Source organism: Ovis aries, chromosome 15 (assembly GCF_016772045.2).
Source record: "Ovis aries strain OAR_USU_Benz2616 breed Rambouillet chromosome 15, ARS-UI_Ramb_v3.0, whole genome shotgun sequence".
NCBI lineage: Eukaryota > Metazoa > Chordata > Mammalia > Artiodactyla > Bovidae > Ovis > Ovis aries.
In genome coordinates this window covers 42,461,365-42,479,987 of record NC_056068.1, presented here as the reverse complement: position 1 = coordinate 42,479,987, position 18,623 = coordinate 42,461,365, and the positions used below count along the sequence as shown (strand labels likewise).

Sequence of the window (18,623 nt, the reverse complement as noted above, 5' to 3'; positions counted from 1 at the left end):
TCAATAAAAGTAATTATGATTTTTATTATTCTTTTACTTATTCTCTTTCAATAACCAATAGCTATAATAGATATGCAAAATTAACATTAATGCCTGTCATATTCAACAGACAGGTTATACACAGGGTCTTACTGGTATCATTATTCCTAATCTATCATTCAGTTAAATTGGGCCCTAGTGACATTGGGGAAATACACAGACAATTTCTGTAGTTTGGTCTAGATCACACACAAATAAGGAGGTTACATGTAATATTCAGTTTGGTGTGAGCCAAATTAAACAAATAAATCAACCAGTATTAGCCAGGAAACTAAGTTGAGTAAAAACAAGTAATTATACACTATGATTATATAGAATCTTTTAAGAATATTTAAATAAATAGTGTCTAATCCATTCCACATACATATTTTAAATCTGCATTTATAACTCTCCTTTTAAAGTTAGGCTATTCCCTCAAAGCACTTAAGCAAAATTTCTGGCATTTAGCTGAGGATTTTATGTAACCAAGATTCTGATCTTTTTTTAGTACACTGAATACCCGTTACAATAATTGTACTCACATCATGTTCTCCTAACCTCTTACTACAACAGACCCTCATTTAAGGGATCAAATTCCAGAACTATACATATATATATACATAAACAAAAAGAGTAAAGTCAGACCATCTTTCTGTTCCAAAGCATCTGGTTGGACCTCCACTTTGAATGGTAGTTTGTATTTCAAACTCGACTTTGTTATACAATAATAATGGAAGTAACCGCAGGTCCCTCCTCCAAGGTGGATATTTCTCAGAGAATGATTGGAATGAACAGTTTTGACTGAATATTGGTAATAAATCTTGAGCTTGAAGGCTAATTACTGGTAACAAATTCTTTGTGAGTAACTTTCTCTACAGCATTAATGAAAGTGTCTTGATTTGTGTAGCTTTCACATATATTAATGTCGAAGGATGCTCTAAGGCTGAATGAAGCAGAAGAAATAACAGAAAGAGGTTCTGAAAAGAAGGAAATTAGGAGAGAAGGACAATTATGCCCTGGAAAGCATGGAAAACTGATTAGAAAGCCTAAGGGAGAAGGCCCCCATGTGAGGGAGGGGACAAAACCCACACATATCAAAACCTAAACCCAGAGGGAAAGGGAGAAAGACCAAATAGATTCCCACAAATCATAGTGTCATTATATAAGGGAGATCATAGAGGATTTAAAAAAATAAATAATAGGTTAGTCTCCTTAATCCTTGACACACTCCTACTCAGTCTAACAGTTCACTTTGTTTCTTTCTAGTCTATTTTGTGGGAGAAGGCAATGGCACCCCATTCCAGTACTCTTGCCTGAAAAATCCATGGACGGAGGAGCCTGGTAGGCTGCAGTCCACAGAGTCGGGCACGACTGAGCGACTTCACTTTCACTTTTCACTTGACTTGGGCTGCCGTCTATGGGGTTGCACAGAGTCGGACACGACTGAAGTGACTTAGCAGTCTACTTTGTGCTAGTCATTTTCATGCCTATCTATCCTACTAGATGATCAATGGATAGCAGAAAGCAAGTCTTACGCGTTTTTGCAATTCACACAATTTGTAAGACAGAGTTTTACACAAACAGACACTCAGAGATTTTGTTGAAATAAAATTTTCTACCAAAGTGGTTAAAGTAACTTTATATTTACAAGTAACTATGTTCCTTCAAATCTTGTTTTTCCTATTAGTTTGTTTAAACCTTTAAAAAAATTATGAGCATAGAAGTAAAAAAATCTGTTGTTTATACAACATTATTCAAATTACTTAACATGGCACACAAAGCCCTTCACAGAATAGCCACCAACTACCTTGCCTTTGTGCCTCCACCTCTATAGCCATAATTCCCAATAAGCAATTCATGGTATCTTCTCTGCCTGTAATATTTATGTCTTCTCAGCCCACCCACTTCTCACGTCTTCACCACCTGTGAGACAAATGCCTATTTGTCTTTCAAGGCACAAATGTCAATAATTCATTTGTAGTGTTCCTTGCTGCACCAGGAGTTAATGTATTGTGCTTATACCTGTTTTAGAACAGTTACACTGTAATTTATTTTACTAATCTGTCTTTTTTATAAGTGTGTGCTCTTAAAGGGTAGAGACCATGACTGTTCACCATGTATTATTAACATTTGGGACACGGTAGTGAGTATTCAATGTCTGTTAAACTCAATTATATTAGCAGGCTGTCTTATTTCCTGAAGAATGAACAAAAGGGCTGCCAACCTCTGAACATAATATGATAAGGTTGAACAGTCAAGAAAAATACTCCATAAGTATTTATTAATTCTTCACTAGAAAACACAATAATAATTAATATCCACTCTCAAGCTTTTGAGTAATTATTCTGTAATTGCCTTGCATCATTAAACTGTGAATATTAAACTAGTATTAATAAAAAACGAGGCTTCCCTGGTGGCTCAGTGGTAAAGAATCTGCCTGCCAATGCAGGAGACCAAGGTTTCATCCTTGGGTCAGGAAGATCCTCTGGAGAAGGAATGGCAACCCACAATAGTATTCTTGCCTGGAAAATCCCACGGACAGAGGAGCTTGGCAGACTACAGTCCACGGGGTCGAAAAAGAGTTGGACACGACTTAAGTGACTAAACAATAACAAAAAATAGTAATTCTAAACTGGTTATATAATTATAGAGGCTTTTCAGGAGGACCAGGAGAAAGGAGCAGCTGTGTAAAACTGGAAAGAAAGAGTAAGAGCAGCAAGAAGAGATTGTATTGAGAGGCAGGAGGAGGAAGGAATGCTATAATGTCCTAAAGAAAAGAAGAAGGTAGAGGAAGTAAAAGCAAGATACTATTTTTCTGGCCATTCTAAAATTCTGCTGTACTGGAAGCATCCGCTATAATAAACATATTCATATCTTTTCTAGCCCAAATTTGGATTCAGCCCAGTGTTGATGCCTGTCTTCACTCTGAATTATTTTTCTGCTGACTTATTTTTAAGATTAGTATGTGATTTTACAGCAGAAAAAAAGGTGAAAAAAGACCCTTTATCATCTCTCTCCTTTTTTTGGGCCAAAAATGTAATCCTTTGAGATCTGTTATAGGAAATGCAATGTATCCAGATCATGAAGTCTAAGAAAACAAAATTCTTTTCGTATTTTGTAGATTTTTAAGAAACTCTCTTGTCATGTACCAAAGGCAGAAAAATGAAGACTGATGAAATATCTATTTTTTATGACATAAAGATTTTTTTTCCAGCAGCAATTTTCCATCTGTTAGAAGCTGCTGTATCTATTATGGGAAAAGTAGAGTCCATATTAATTACTAAGAGGCAAAGTCAGTTAGTTATTCAAGTAAATTCTAAAGTAAAAGAAATACAAAAGTGCATCTGGTGTGATCCTGTATACTAGTATGCTTTATATTAGAAATATGTGGAAGTTAGAGATTTATAAATAATGTCGTGGGACAGTTATTTCTTAAATTAACCATAACAAACAAACAATCAGTATTTCCTAAATTTGCATCCCCCAAGCCAAAGCTTAATGAAATATCCTTGCTGGATATATGGATGAAAACGGCTGAAGGAATGAGGAGGTAGGAGTGATGCCAGTTCAATACCTCTAAGCAAAAAGACAAAAAAGCTCCAAGAGTATGCTACATAACTGGGATTCACGTGGGGAATCCTATCACAGTTAAAGAGTATGAGGCTTTGGAGTCAAGTAGAACTGCATTTGAATTCCAGCTCTGCCACATACTGGCTCAGTGGTACAGATTCCCTCTAAGACATAGCTTCTTTTGTCTTAAAATGGAAATAATAATACTCACTGACTTGGATTAGGTATAGTAAACCAAATGTAGCATCTTGTACATAGCAAAAATTCAATAAATGTTATTATTCCTATCACATTCCTTTGGACTTCTGTTCTCTACTATTCTCTGTTAGGTGCACAGGCTTACATAAGAGTTATCAAGCTTTGATATGAAACATACTGATTATAGATTTTAGTTCACTTATTTTGGGGGGCAGGTGTTGAGGGGCAGAATTACTGCTAGAGTCTGGGGGCAGGAAGATCATTGTTCAGGAGATGAAACAGAAAATTCTGAGATTTTTCATGCTTTAATGTTAACTTTCTGCTTCTCTGACTGATTAGGTAACCTAGGTTTATACAAATTACATTTTTCAGATTTTCCTATCACATCATGCTGAATATACCTGCTTTGGGCTTTTATATTTTGAAACATAAATGCTATCTAGGTCTCAAATTTTATTTAGTGAGATAAGCTAGTAGATGTTCATTCAGAATGTATCAGAAAAAGTTAAAATTTAGCAATGGAAATATAAAAAACCCATAAAATGTAGACAGAAATGTTAAATATATTTCTTCAAATTGAGAAATCATGTTTTCCTAATGTATTTACTGAAAGATAATTAATTATATATTATATTTGAATCATAATTCAATAATTTGAATTATTATTCAGGTATAATTTGAAATAGGGTGAAAATTACAGAAGGTGACATAAGCACTCAGGGTGTGAAAATTTTTTCATTAATAATTAACAGCCCTTAAGAAATCTTCAAAAAACCATACGTGAACTTCAAATACACCAGAGGAATGGTACAGGAAGGAAGGTGGGAGGGGGCTTCAGGATGGGGAACACGTGTATACCCATGGCAGATTCATGTTGATGTATGGCAAAATCAATACAATATTGTAAAGTAATTAGCCTCCAATTAAAATAAATAAATTTATATTAAAACATGTTTAGTGAAAGAAGTCAGACATAAAAGAATATATATATGATTCCATTTATATAAAATATGCAGAAAAGGCAAATTTATAGAGACAGAAAGTATATTAGTGGTTGCCAGAGAATGGAGAGTGCCTAAATGGGCATGAGATTTCTTTTGGGGGTGATGGAAATGTTCTAAAATAATATGGTGGTGATACTTATACAATGCTGAAAGTATACTAAAAGTCACTGAAATGAAACTTAAAAGGAGTGGATATTCATGGTATTTAAATTATACCTCAATAAACATAGTAATAAAAATAAATCTTCCATGTGACTAGATTTTAGAAAAGACATATTTATGTACTAAATGAAACTAGAATTTTGAAGAAGAAATCTACTTCTACTGAGAATTAGAGCCTGAGTAATGCTTTTATGCTGAATGAGACCTAGCTCAATCAATAAAACATTCTCAAAGTGCCATCCACAGTGGGAAATCTTTGGAATTTGGTAAGGCAACACTTTATGGTGCTTGAATTTAACGTAAATAGGGTGCTGCTTTTTCTCCTCGGGTAAACATAACCACAACTGGTGCCAAAGGAGGAAGGGTCATCTCTCCTGTGAGTCATTCTGAGTATCAGTAATGAACAGATGCGCCTCACAGAAGTAATGAGAGGGATTTGTCATACTTTGATAGGGCTCTCTCCAGATTACGTGGGTTATTAAGAACTGCAACAACATAACTAAGGTGGGGCTTCCCTGGTCACTCAGACGGTAAAGAATCCACCTGTAATACAGGAGATCCAGGTTCCATCCCTGGGTCGGGAAGAGCCTCTGGAGAAGGGAATGGCAATCCACTCTAGTATTTCTGCCTAGAGAATTCCTTGGACAGAGAAGCCCAGCAGGCTACAGTCCAGGGGCGTCTCAAAGAGAGTGACTAACACTTTCAATTTCAAGTCTAAGGTACATAGGTCACTGAGGAGAAGGTATTAAATGGTGGTTCATGGCCTTTATTGTTGCTACCATGTTACATGGTTCTTCATTTAACATGATCTTTGAATAAAAAGGATCTAAGTAAACAAAGAGTAGCCCAATGTTATTCAATAACTGTGAAAGAGTTCCTCTGTCAGTAGTTAATTAAAAGATATAACACTAGACAGTATGTTTCTTGAGGGTAAGGACCATGTTATTCACCTGTAACTCAGCAACAAACATAAGCAGTGTTTGGCATACCTAAAAAATGTCTTCTAAACTGAGAATGAAAGCACCATATAAACAATAAACGTAATAAAATGTAAAAATTACTATTTTTCACCATAAAAGTAACCTTAATAATTTAAACCTAGTTATTAAGGTACTACCTTCAAGAAAGGCTTCATAAGTTAAAGACACATTAAATACAAGTTTCTTAAAGTAGAAAAAGGTGTGAAAGAACTGTAGAGGAAAAAAAAACCCTCTAAATTTATGGTGGCCGTGGTGTAACAAATTCCCAAAGATCTCATATAGATAATGTCAAAAGTGGTACATCTTTTAGTCTAAGCAAAGCTCTAAAAGAGAGACGTGTTTAATCTGGGCCAATAAAACACTCTACTTTTATATGCATAATTATTTTTTAAATTAAAAAGAAAATATACATCCTGAAAACTAGAAACCGCTGATAAAGGAAGCTGAAAATGATTCAAAGAAATGGGAAGATATTCCATACTCTTAGATTGAAAGAATTAATATTGTTAAAATGGCCATAATACCTAAAGCAATCCACAGATTTAATGAACCTCTATCAAAATACCTATGACATTTTTCACAGAACTAGAACAAAGATTTCTAAAATTTATATGGAATCATAAAAAGCCCAGAATTACCAAGCAATCCTGAGGAAGAACGACAGAACTGGAGGAATAACCCATCCACACTTCAGACCATACTACAAAGCTATAATAATCAAAACAGTGTGGTACTGGCACAAAAACAGACATATAAATCAATGCAACAGAACAGAGAGCCCAGAAATAAGCCTGTACATCTGCAGTCAATTAATCTATGATAAAAGAGGCAAGAATATACAATGGATAAAAGACAATCTCTTCAATAAATCGTGTTGGGAAATCTGGAACAGCTATGTGTAAATCAATGAAATTAGAACACTCCCTTACATCATATAGGAAAATGAATAAACTCAGAATGGGTTAAAGACCTAAATATAAGCCATGACACCCTAAAATTCCTAGAATATAGGCAAAATATTATCTGACATAAATTGTAGCAATATTTTCTTATGTCAGTCTCACAATGCAAAAGAAATAAAAGCAAAACCAAACAAATGGAACCTAATCAAACTTGAAAGCTTTTGCACAGCAAAGGAAACCATCAACAAAATGAAAAGACAACCTATGAAATGGGAGAAAATATTCGCAAATGATGTGACTGACAAGGGCTTAATATCCAAAATATATAAACAGCTTATATTACTCATTATTGAAAAACCAACCAATTCGATCAAAAAAAATGGGCAGAAGTCCTACACAGAAATTTTCCCAAAGAAGACATACGATGGTGAAGAGACACTTGAAAAGATGTTTGACACTGATAATTACTAGAGAAACGGATAGCGAAAGCGAAGTCACTCAGTTGTGTCCAACTCTTTGCAACCCCGTGGACTGTAGCCCACCAGGCTCCTCCGTCTATGGGATTCTCCAGGCAAGAATACTGGAGTGGGTTGCCATTTCCTTCTCCAGGGGATCTTCCTGACCCAGGGATCGAACCCAGGTCTCCCACACTGCAGGCAGACGCTTTAACCTCTGAGCCACCAGGGAAGCCCCACGGATATCAAAGCCACAGTGAAGTATCATCTCACATTGGGTAGAATAACGATCATCAAAGTTTATGAATAATAAATGCTGGAGAGGATGTGGAGAAAAGGGAAGAAATCCTTGTACTCTATTGGTGGGAATGTAAATTTGTGCAGCCACTATGGAAGACAGTAAGGAAGTTTCTTAAAAAACTAAAATTAGAGCTACCGTATGATCCTATAATCCCACTCCTGGGTATATACCTGAAAAAAATGAAAACTATAATTCAAAAAGATGCATGCACCCTGATGGTCACAGCAGTACTATTTACAAAAGCCAAGACATGGAAACAACTCATATGCCCATCAACAGACAATTGGCTTAAGAAGAAACGGTGTGTATATATACATGCAGTGGAATAGTATGCAGCCATAAAAGAAAGAAATACTACCATTTGTAGTAAAACAGATGGATGTAGTGAATATTATACTTTATGAAATAAGTCAGATGGAGAAAGACAAATACTATATGGTATCACATATATGTGGAATCTAATAATAATACAAATGAATCTATATATAAAACAGAAACAGAACCACAGATATAGAAAACAAACTTATGGTTACCAAAGGGGAGGAAGGAAGGACACAAATTACTATACATAAAGTAGATGAACAACAAGCATTTACAGTATAGCACAGGGAATTATATCAAATATCTTGTAATCCCATGGACAGGGGAGCTTGGCGGGCTACAGTCCCTGGGGCTGCAAAAGAGTTGGATACAACTTAGTGACTAAACAAAAACAACAACAACTCAATGGGTATAACCTGAAAAGAAAAATCACTCTGCTGTACATCTGAAATTAACACTAATTCACTAATATTGTGAATCAACTATACTTCAATTTTTAAAAAGTAGCTGATATATTAAAAAAACACAACAACAACAACATAGGCACCTGATCCATCATTTCTCCCACCACCTTACTCAGAGCAGGCTTTGAGTTCCACTATTTAAAAGACATATATATGGATACATATATGCAGTCACTAAAAATAATTAGGTACATATGCTATATATTAATCAGGTATATAGAAGGATCTCCAAAATATACTACTAAGTGAAAAAAGCAAGGGGAGAACATAGTGTGATCACTTTAGTTAAAAAATAATTTTATCTGTATATCCTAGCAAAAATACACAACTTTTTTTTCCCCTAGGAGGCAACCAATTGTCAGAAGAAATGGAGTAGAGGTGGGAAAGTGAGTGTTTCTTTTGCATTTTCTATCTCTCTGTACGTGAGTGAAAGTCGCTCAGTCGTGTCCGACTCTCTGTGACCCTGTAGACTATACAGTCCCTGGAATTCTCCAGGCCAGAATACTGGAGTGGGTAGCCTTTCCCTTCTCCAGGGGATCTTCCCAACCCAGGGATCGAACCCAGGTCTTCCGCATTGCAGGCGGATTCTTTACCAGCTGAGCTATCAGGGATGAATTTTCTAACCATGCATATATACTACTTTAAGAAAATGTCTACCTGACTGATGAAACTGTGGACCTGCTTGTTTATTATTTATTACATTATAAAGACTAATATAAGTTCCTAGTGGCCCCATCAATGTTTTGTTCATCTTGTTGCCCAAGATGTTGTCTGGTATAGTAACCTTTTTTGTTGAGATGCTCAATAAACTCCTGGTGCATTGAAAAAAAAAAAGACTAATAAATGTTATTAAAAAATATTTTCAAAGCAAGTTTAAGCAAGACAAGTAGCTGAGTCCATTTTCTGAAGCAATGCTGAGCAAGACTCAGGAATTTACACCCTTTGAACAGTATGAGGATGGCTCATGTGCATGTGCAATCAGAGGCCAGGATAATGTAATTTACATCTACAGAATTTTCCTGAATTAACAAATCAGCAATAATTTCCCGTAAGACAGAAACTCAGAAAGTATCTAAGAATCAATATGATCTACTCCTTAACCCTGTCTGCTGGGTGTCAATGCAGAGCCTCTCTCTTCCGGATCTACTTGCCTTTGCCTTGCTTCATGGTAATGCAGCTGGACCTGTCAAAGTTTTTTTTCTTTGCCAGCTGGCACAATATAGTAAGCTTTGTCAGCTGGGACACTACAGTATGAATTGGTCTCTTTTCCTGGTTCTGGTGTGCTCTTTCCTTCTTGTTCCTGCTAGTTGTGTGTGGGACACCCAGACGCGCTCGCCACTTCGCAAGTTTCAGCGGTGCCCTAGAGGCGGCGGCTTCCTAGCAAGCCTTGTGAGGACTCCAGTAGGCAGTATCCTGTTTGCCAGTCCAAGCCTGCGCCCCCTCAGTGAACTTCACTTCAGTGTCATCCAGCAGTCATAGCAATGCCTCTCCAACAAGGTCTGAATCCCAGTCTTGTTGGAGAGTGGCCCTCTCCAAATTTGCTCCTTTTGTGGGTATTCTGCCTGAATCTTAGACAAGCTGCTCCCTTTATCTGCTGTTTCTGTATTCTTTAAAATCCTCTGTACTTTTTAGTAGGTAATCCCCTATTACTACTTAACCACTCCTTAGATTAAAATTTTCCTGCTCATATTACTGTTATGGTTTCTGGCTCCTGACTGGACCTTGAGTAATTCATGCCCAAATTAAACCAAAACAAACCAAGTAAAATCAAGCCAAGCCAACAATAAAGAATTAAATCTATAAACTCATCATAAAATGTAAGTCTGTATTATTAAGTTTGATAACACAGAGAAAAGCATGGCACACATCCCTGCTTGTTAACTAACTGCATTAAACACATGCATGAAACAAACAAACAAAAAACACAGTGTAATGCTTTTGCACTGTGTAAACTAAGCTAAGCTAGAACTATATTTGCCAGAACCCTCTTTGCCCCATGAGTCCAGGTTAGGGTTAATGACAGAGAAATGTGTCTAAGATTTGGAAGGCAAAAATGAAGCAGTGGCCACTACACTCTGAAGATCAGTGCTGTATCTCATACACTTTTATAACTAATCTGCTGGATCATCTTAATGTGTGGGAAGAACCAGGCTCACATTTCTTCCAGTTCCTATTGGATCTCTTCCATTAGCTACTCCCGATGTAGCCCGATGGCCAACAACGTGGCTTCTTTTTCAGGTCACCTCCTTCCCTGAGGTTAGAGGACATGAGAGACATACACAGATTTTACTTTGCCCTTGTTCTTCCCTCTGTCATGCCCAGCATTTCTTCCTGACTGCTGCCCTGATGACCTACAGTGACATCAGGCCAACAGGTAGACCCTAATTTGAAGCTTTCCATAAACTTCTTCTCCAGCTTCTATAACAATATAAAAGCTGGTCCCTACAATAGATTCCTTACTTCCTATCACTCATGGTGTTTTTGCTTGATGACCAAACCCTCGCTAACACACACTGTAATAATAATAATCCAGCTTAAGGTTAATAATCCAGCTTAAAAAAAGTCTTCAGTAGTTTGGATTTCTTAAGCAATTGAGTTTCTACTGTCGGTTCTTATTTTCCCTACAATTCTTCTTACTTTTTAAATGTAGATATTATATAGAAATAAATACCTGAGATGTTAAAGTGGGAAAATTTTAAAATGCTGTTTTCTTTAACAAGTGCCCATGTGAGGGCCCATATGAAGACTAGTTAGAAGAAAGTTTTCTGGTTACTCTGGGATATGGAGACAAATTTCCTTGGTGGTTTAAGACACAGGAGAGCCTGACCTATTTTTGTAACATTGTTCTTCATGTTAGGAAAGGAATAAGATGAAGAACCACTAAGCAGAGTTCAGAGAAGAATGGTATGTATGCAGTTAAGAAAAACTAGAGTGGGCCTGGAGACCAGTTAAGGGAAAACCAAAAGATGATGCCCAAGCTCCAGCTAGTTGTCATTAGTTTCTAAAGCCAAATTCATCTGATTAAAAATTTTGAGATTTGTCCCTGTTTCCTGAGGATGCTCAGTATGACCTGCCAGATCTCAGAAGTGTGAGTCTCATAAATTTCATTTTCTGTTTTTGAAGAGGACGGGAAGGTAAGGAGGAAGAAAAAGGAATATGCAGTGACTTAGCAGCAGAGAAAGGGCTCTTGATTATGGAGAATGTTTGGGTTAAGACTTTTAACTCAGAGACTGTGGACAAACCATTTGAAGTAAAGTTTTTAAAAAATTGGTCTTATCAAGAAATATTTATTGAGCACGTACTAAGTGCAGGAAGAGGACTAGACCTCATCAGTCAGAAATGGTGGGTGAAACAAAAAGGCAGAACAAAAAGAGCAAAAGAATCTGCCAGCATCTAAGGGCATGGATCATTTTTATGAATCAGCTAAAGCACTTTATCTGATGCCTAGTTAGTTCTCCACTAAAACAGATCTGGGAATATCTGATAATCTCTCTTGACTCAGAGTCCATGAAACAGGGAGTAGCTGAAGCTAGAATTCCTTCCACAACACCTGTCTGAAGTCCTGGGCTTCCTGAGGCTAACTGCACATAGCTGGCTACCACAGGTTTCTGGTTTCCTACTGTATATTTCAGACGGACGTAATCAATGTGCTCTTCAGAGTGTGGCTACGTAACTCCTTACAAGTCTTCACAGGAAAAGAGAGAATAAGAGTTTGCTGCATTGTTTGCCATAAGAATCAATCTCTTTGAAAGACATGGACAAGAGAGCCACAATATGTGATAGATTTAAGAAAAGCACTGAACACTCCAGAAAATTTTAAGAAGGTTCACAGAAGTTGCCAGTGGAGTTTATCTCTAATTTCTGCCTTACGTTTATTTATCTAGCATGTTCATTCGTTCATTCACTCATTCAGCAGAAACTTATTGATTAACATTGGGATATAGCAATGAATAAGACAGATAATATATAATATATATAATAATATCCCACCAAATTTGTTTTCTTTGGTGGCAGAGAGCAGTCAAATATAAACTAAACAATACATAATTTCAGGTTATTAAGTTGCTCTAAAGAACAATGAAGTAGGGATAGAGTGGTGGGGTTATATCTTAGGAGATAATTTAACATGTATTTCATTTTTTACACATAGTATGCAACAAATGTTATAATAAATATAACCACAGATGTGTCTTAGATATAGTCATGAGATGGGACTGATGTAGTTCCATGATAAATCAAGCTGAATACATTTATATAAATCAAAATAACTTATATATAGACCATTAAAACTTACCCTATAGAAAGCACTAGTCAGAGGGAGTAATGCTGCAGCAATGTTATATTCTTCTAAACTGGAACAATCCTTAAAGAAAACAAAGAGAAATGAGCATTATTAGGGCATTTATCAGAAATCACAAATATATGGAAACAAAAATCTATGATACATTATTTACTGTACTAAGGGGTCTTTATTTTATTCTAAATTGTCATTAAGACTTACCTAGATAATTGTGAAAAAAGAGCTGGAAAAAAATACTGTCCTAAAGCACATTCTTTTGATGTAAAAATACATTTGAGAAAGATATTTTCATACACTATTGGTGAGTAGCTACTTTTACTTTCCCGTTTATGTTCACAGCTGTGCAATTTGTCCAAAAAATTTTGGAGGGGGTTTAAATATATTCAGTTATTGCATTTCACTGAACCAAAGATATACCTTTTCCCTCCACATTTTAACTTCTCTAAGACTGGGATGTATGTTATAATTGAAACAGTGTATTTTTTCTTAGTGTTACTTATGAAGAGTTTGCATGTAAAATTTTGTTATGGATCAGGCAAGAAATATCAATGATGCCAAAACCCTTTGGGTGAAATGTTGGGGAATGGGAAAGTCAGGGAATCTCAGCAGGAATGTAAAATGGTTCAGCTGCTAAGAATATGGAGAGAGAGGAATGAGGAGAAGCAGCTAAAGACAGAAACCTGGGGAAGATATATGCTTATATAGAAGGAATAAAGGAAAATCAAGATGGGAAAGAAATTAGAAGAAAGCAATACTATAGATGTCAGGCTTCCCAGGTGGTACTAGTGGTAAAGAATCTACCTGCCAATGTAGGAGATGCAAGAGACACAGGTTCAATCCTTGGGTCAGGAAGATCCCCTGGAGTAGGAAATGGCACCCCACTCCAGTATTCTTGCCTGGAGAATTCCATGGGCAAAGGAGTCAGGCGGGCTAGAGTGATGGGGCCACAAAGGGTCAGACGCGACTAAGCACAATACTATAGATGTCAGGAGAAGAAATAACCAATGGTGTTGAAAGCTTCATGAAATTCAGTAAAATGAAGATTGAGAAAAAGCCAAGAAACTTGTGAATCAAAGAGGTTACTGGTGACATGATGAGGGTCTAAGTGAGTAGAGTAAAACAAAGGCCCCCAGTGTAAATGCTCATCGCTGTAAAGGGGAGGAAGCTGAGGAAGAGTTATGACATCCAAATGGGTGGCTGAATGAATCTTGGTAGTACTGAGCCAGATGAATACTTACATTCTATGTAACCCTTTGATTCTGTAAGAATTAGAAGGGACCCACGCACACCAAGGAGGAAAATCCAAGGGAGAGAGAGTTGAAAAAGAAAGGTCACTGGTAGAACAAGGTCTCTGAGATATGGCTACTAATAAATGTGGCTCCCATTTATAAGGGGGAAACATCTCATTTCCATAAAAAGCAAACAAACAGAATTTATATTAACCATCAGGATCCATGAATACACCAGCAAAGATAACATATTAGGAGAGAGCAGCTTGGTTTTACAAGGAAGACTCAGGTTTATCTAAGAAGTTTCTATGAGGGCAGTGGGCAGTGTCCTTACTGTTGTGCAAACACTAATTGTTTTTTTTTTTTTAAACTGGAGGATAATTACTTTACAATATGGTGATGGTTTCTGCCATGCATCAACATGAGCCACAGGCAAGCACACGTTCCCTTCCTCTTAAACCTTCTTCCCAGCTCCCTCCTTATCCCACCCCTCTAGGTTGTCACAGCTTTGGGTTTCCTGCATCATACAGCAAATCCCCACTGGCTCTCTATTTTACATATGGTAATGTATGTTTCAATACTACTCTCTCAGGTCATCCCACTATCTTCCTCACCCACAGTGACTGAAAGTCTATTCTTTATGTCTGTCTCCTTTGCTGCCCTGCAAATAAGAAGACAGTCATTACTTTGGAATCACATTTATGTTTTTATTTTAAAATAAAGGCAGGCTGGGAAAACTGGATATCCAAATGAAAAATGAAACTAGACTTCTATCTTATACCATACACAAAAACCAACTCAAACTGGATTAAAGACTTGAATACAAGACCTGAAGCAATAAAACTCCTAGGAGAAAACACAGGTGGTAAGTTCCTGGCCAATATTCTTGGCAATCATGTTTTAGATGTGACTCTTAAAGCAAAGGCAGCAAAAGCAAATATAAACACATGACTGGGAACACGTGTACACCTGGGGCAGATTCATGTTGATGTATGGCAAAACCAATACAGTATTGTAAAGTAAAATAAAGTAAAATAAAGTAAAATAAAATAAAATAAACAAATGGGGCTACATCGAACTAAAAAGTTTCTGCACATCAGAGAAAACCATCAACAAAATGAAAAGGCAACCTATGCAACAAGGGAAAATATTTGCAAATCATAAATCCAATAAAGGGTTCCTAGCCAAAATATTCAAGGACCTCATACAACTCAAGAGCAAAAAAGACCAAATAACTCAATTAAAAAACAGGCAAAGTAACTGAACATTTTTTTCAAAGACATAGATATGGCCAACAGGTACATGAAAAGGTACTCCTGATAATAATAATAATAACTCTCTGATAATAATCAGAGAAATGCAAATGAAAACCACAGTGAACGGTAACTTCATTATTAGAATGGCTATCATGCAGAGTACATCATGAGAAATGCTGGGCTGGAGGAAGCACAAGCTGGAATCAAGATTGCCGGGAGAAATATCAATAACCTCAGATATGCAGATAACACCACCCTTATGGCAGAAAGTGAAGAAGAACTAAAGAGCCGCTTGATGAAAGTGAAAGAGGAGAGTGAAAAAGTTGGCATAAAGCTTAACATTCAGAAAACGAAGATCATGGCGTCTGCTCCAATCACTTCATGGCAAATAGATGGGGAAACAATGGAGACAGTGGCTGACTTTATTTTTCTGGGCTCTAAAATCACTGCAGATGGTGACTGCAGCCATGAAATTAAAAGATGCTTACTCCTTGGAAGGAAAGTTACGACCAACCTAGACAGCATATTAAAAAGCAGAGACATTGTTAACAAAGGCCTGCTAGTCAAGGCTATAGTTTTTCCAGTGGTCATGTATGGATGTGACAGTTGACTATAAAGAAAGCTGAGTGCCAAAGAAATGATGTTTTTGAAATGTGGTGCTGGAGAAGACTCAAGAGTCCCTTGGACTGCAAGGAGATCCAACCATCCATCCTAAAGGGGATCAGTCCTAGGTGTTCTTTGGTAGGACTGATTTTGAAGCTGAAACTCCAATATTTTGGCCACCTGCTGCGAAGAACTGACTCATCTGAAAAGACCCTGATGCTGAGAAACATTGAGGGCAGGAGGAGAAGGGGACGACAGAGGATGAGGATGAGATGGACGTGGGTTTGGGTGGACTCTGGGACTTGGTGATGGACAGGGAGGCCTGGCATGACTATCATTCATGGGGTCGCAAAGAGTCGGACACGACTGAGCGACTGAACTGAATTACCAAAAAGACAAGAAAAAATTGCTGAGGAGGATGTAGAGAAAAGGGAATCCTTGCACACTGTTGGCAGGAAAGTAAACTAGTACAGTCACTATGGAAAACAACTGGAGGTTCCCTAAGTAACTAAAAATAAAACTATCATATGATCCAAGAATCCCACTTCTGGGTATATATACAATGCAAAGAAAATCATCATCTTACAGAGAATTCTGTACTCCCATGTTCATTGCAGAATTATTCACAACACCCAAGGTGTGGAAGCAACCTAAGTATCCATCAAAGAATGAATGTGTAAAGAAAATATAGTTTATATATGCAATATTGTTCAGCCTTATAAAGAAAAAAAATCCTGCCACTTGGAACAACATGGATGAACGTAGAGGGTATTATGGTTAAGTGAAATGAACCAGGCAAAGACAGACAAATACTGCATGGTATCACTTAAAGGTGTAGTCTTAAAAAAAAAAGTAGAACCAAGAAAGAGTAGAATGGTGGTTGCCAGGGGCTAGGGTATGGGAGAAATGGGAAGATGCTGGTAAAAGAGTACATATAAGATGAATAAGGTTTGAGAATCTAATGTATAACATACTGACTATAGTTGATAATACTGTTATATAATTAAAATTTGCTAAGAAAGTAGAATTTAAGTATTCTCACCCTCCCCAGAAAGGTAAATCTGCAAGGTGATGGATGTGTTAATTAATTCGATTGTGGGAATCCTTTTACAATGTATGGTATTTTAAATCATCATCATGGCGTACACTCTAAATACATCACAAATTTATTTGCTGATTATACTTCAGTAAAACTGGAAAAAATACGGAGGCCATATAGGAAAACACCACATCCTTTTCCTGTTCTGTCATCTCCATGGATTTTGTAATCCCAGAATACAGCAAAAAGTGTGAATCATCTTTTTTTCTTCCTAACTTATTCCTCATTCTCTTGCTTAGGACACTGTTATGTGCAAGAATGTCATCCCCTGTGTCCTAGCACATCTGAGTTTCTTTAACAGAAATGCCTTGCATGTTTCTGAAGACTGTCATGAGGCCCAAGGCAATAAAGTTCAACAGACTTGAGCTGTAATCTTCTCCTAAGGAAATGATTGGGATGCCAAGATGCCTTTTGACTTTGATTTCACAGCAGGGCTTCATTTGTAATGATGCTGTCCAAACTTTAAATGACAACAGCTGTGATATGAAGTCCCACACAGTCATTTATACAAATTTCCCACAAATTAAAAAAAATTAAACAATGAGGAATTTCAATCCATGACCAATTAGCAGGGAACAGGCAATCATAAAACATTTAGAAGCTATTTATTATCTTACAAAATGTTTACACATTGTAGTGCATGTCTCAAACCTGAGCGCCAGTCAAATGCTGATTGCAAAATATAAATATAAAATTCTTTGTAAATCACGTTAGAGACATTCTAAGTTAATTAGATTGAAAAATGGAAAAATTTTGAAACAAGAAGTACAATCATTGACATAGCAATAGCATTTCAGCATAGTGCAGTTATCTGTTGGGGAATCAGTTCGTAAATACACATCCTGAAGTCCCCTGTGTTTTGGCCACATAATAGCAAAGTAGTTATAGGCATACCAGGCAGTTTATAAGCTTGCAAGGACTTGAATGCCTATACATGTTTTATTTTGAACTTTGCTATGTGGTTTACCTTTAATTTTCCTCCTACAATTGAAGAGTGAGCCTTGCAATCTTAATTTCTCATTACCCTCAATTATTTCATATTTGGATTTGCATACCTTTGGAACTGTTATAACCAGCATTCCTGTTTTCATAAAATTTTGGAATCTCTCAAAAATGATATATGTAAACATTAAAAGAAAAAAATAAGGCCAAAAGGCATGATGTCTTACAAAATTTTTTTTGAGTTTGGATTAGACATAGCTCAGAAAAAAAATTTTTTTTGAGTTGTCCAAAACACTGAGAACATTTGTATCTTCTACACAGAGACAAAAATTAAAACTACCAAAGCCAAAAATACCTCTGTATATCATATTACTCTCCTGCTCAAAAATGTCAGCTATGTTCTGACCATTACCGGATAATGAGCAAAGTCTTTTGCTAACCTTGTAAGACCTCTGTGGTGTGGACCAATCTCCACACTTAACCAACCATATGGCCCTCCAGTCATAAGCCACGGCTCTAGTCAGTCTGCTTGTTTTTTTTATCATCTTCTATTCCACATCACCAACTCAACAAACATGAATTTGAGCAGACTCCGGGAGATTGTGGAGGGCAGAGGAGTCCATGGGGCCATAAAGAGTTGGACATGTCTTAATGACTGAACAACAACAAACAATTCCACATTATAACTACTCGTATCACATCTAATGCCTCTACAAAACCACCCATGCTTTGCTTCATCATTTACACTCCTCCTCGTTGGCACCTCCACATGAATGCCCTCAGGTTTGTCCACCCTTCCCAGGTACAGGGTGTGCTTGC

General features: G+C 36.8%; 1 protein-coding gene across 10 annotated transcripts in view; it reads right to left on the bottom strand.

The window, feature by feature from the left end:
• SBF2 (SET binding factor 2) overlaps nucleotides 1-18,623 on the bottom strand; it is a 499,008-nt gene that overhangs the window by 118,101 nt on the left and 362,284 nt on the right. For all 10 annotated transcript variants that reach the window (XM_060399918.1, XM_042233068.1, XM_015101036.3 and 7 more), the window contains one exon: nucleotides 12,670-12,738. In XM_060399918.1, coding sequence (XP_060255901.1) covers nucleotides 12,670-12,738 — 69 coding nt within the window. The remainder of the gene's footprint in view (nucleotides 1-12,669; nucleotides 12,739-18,623) is intronic.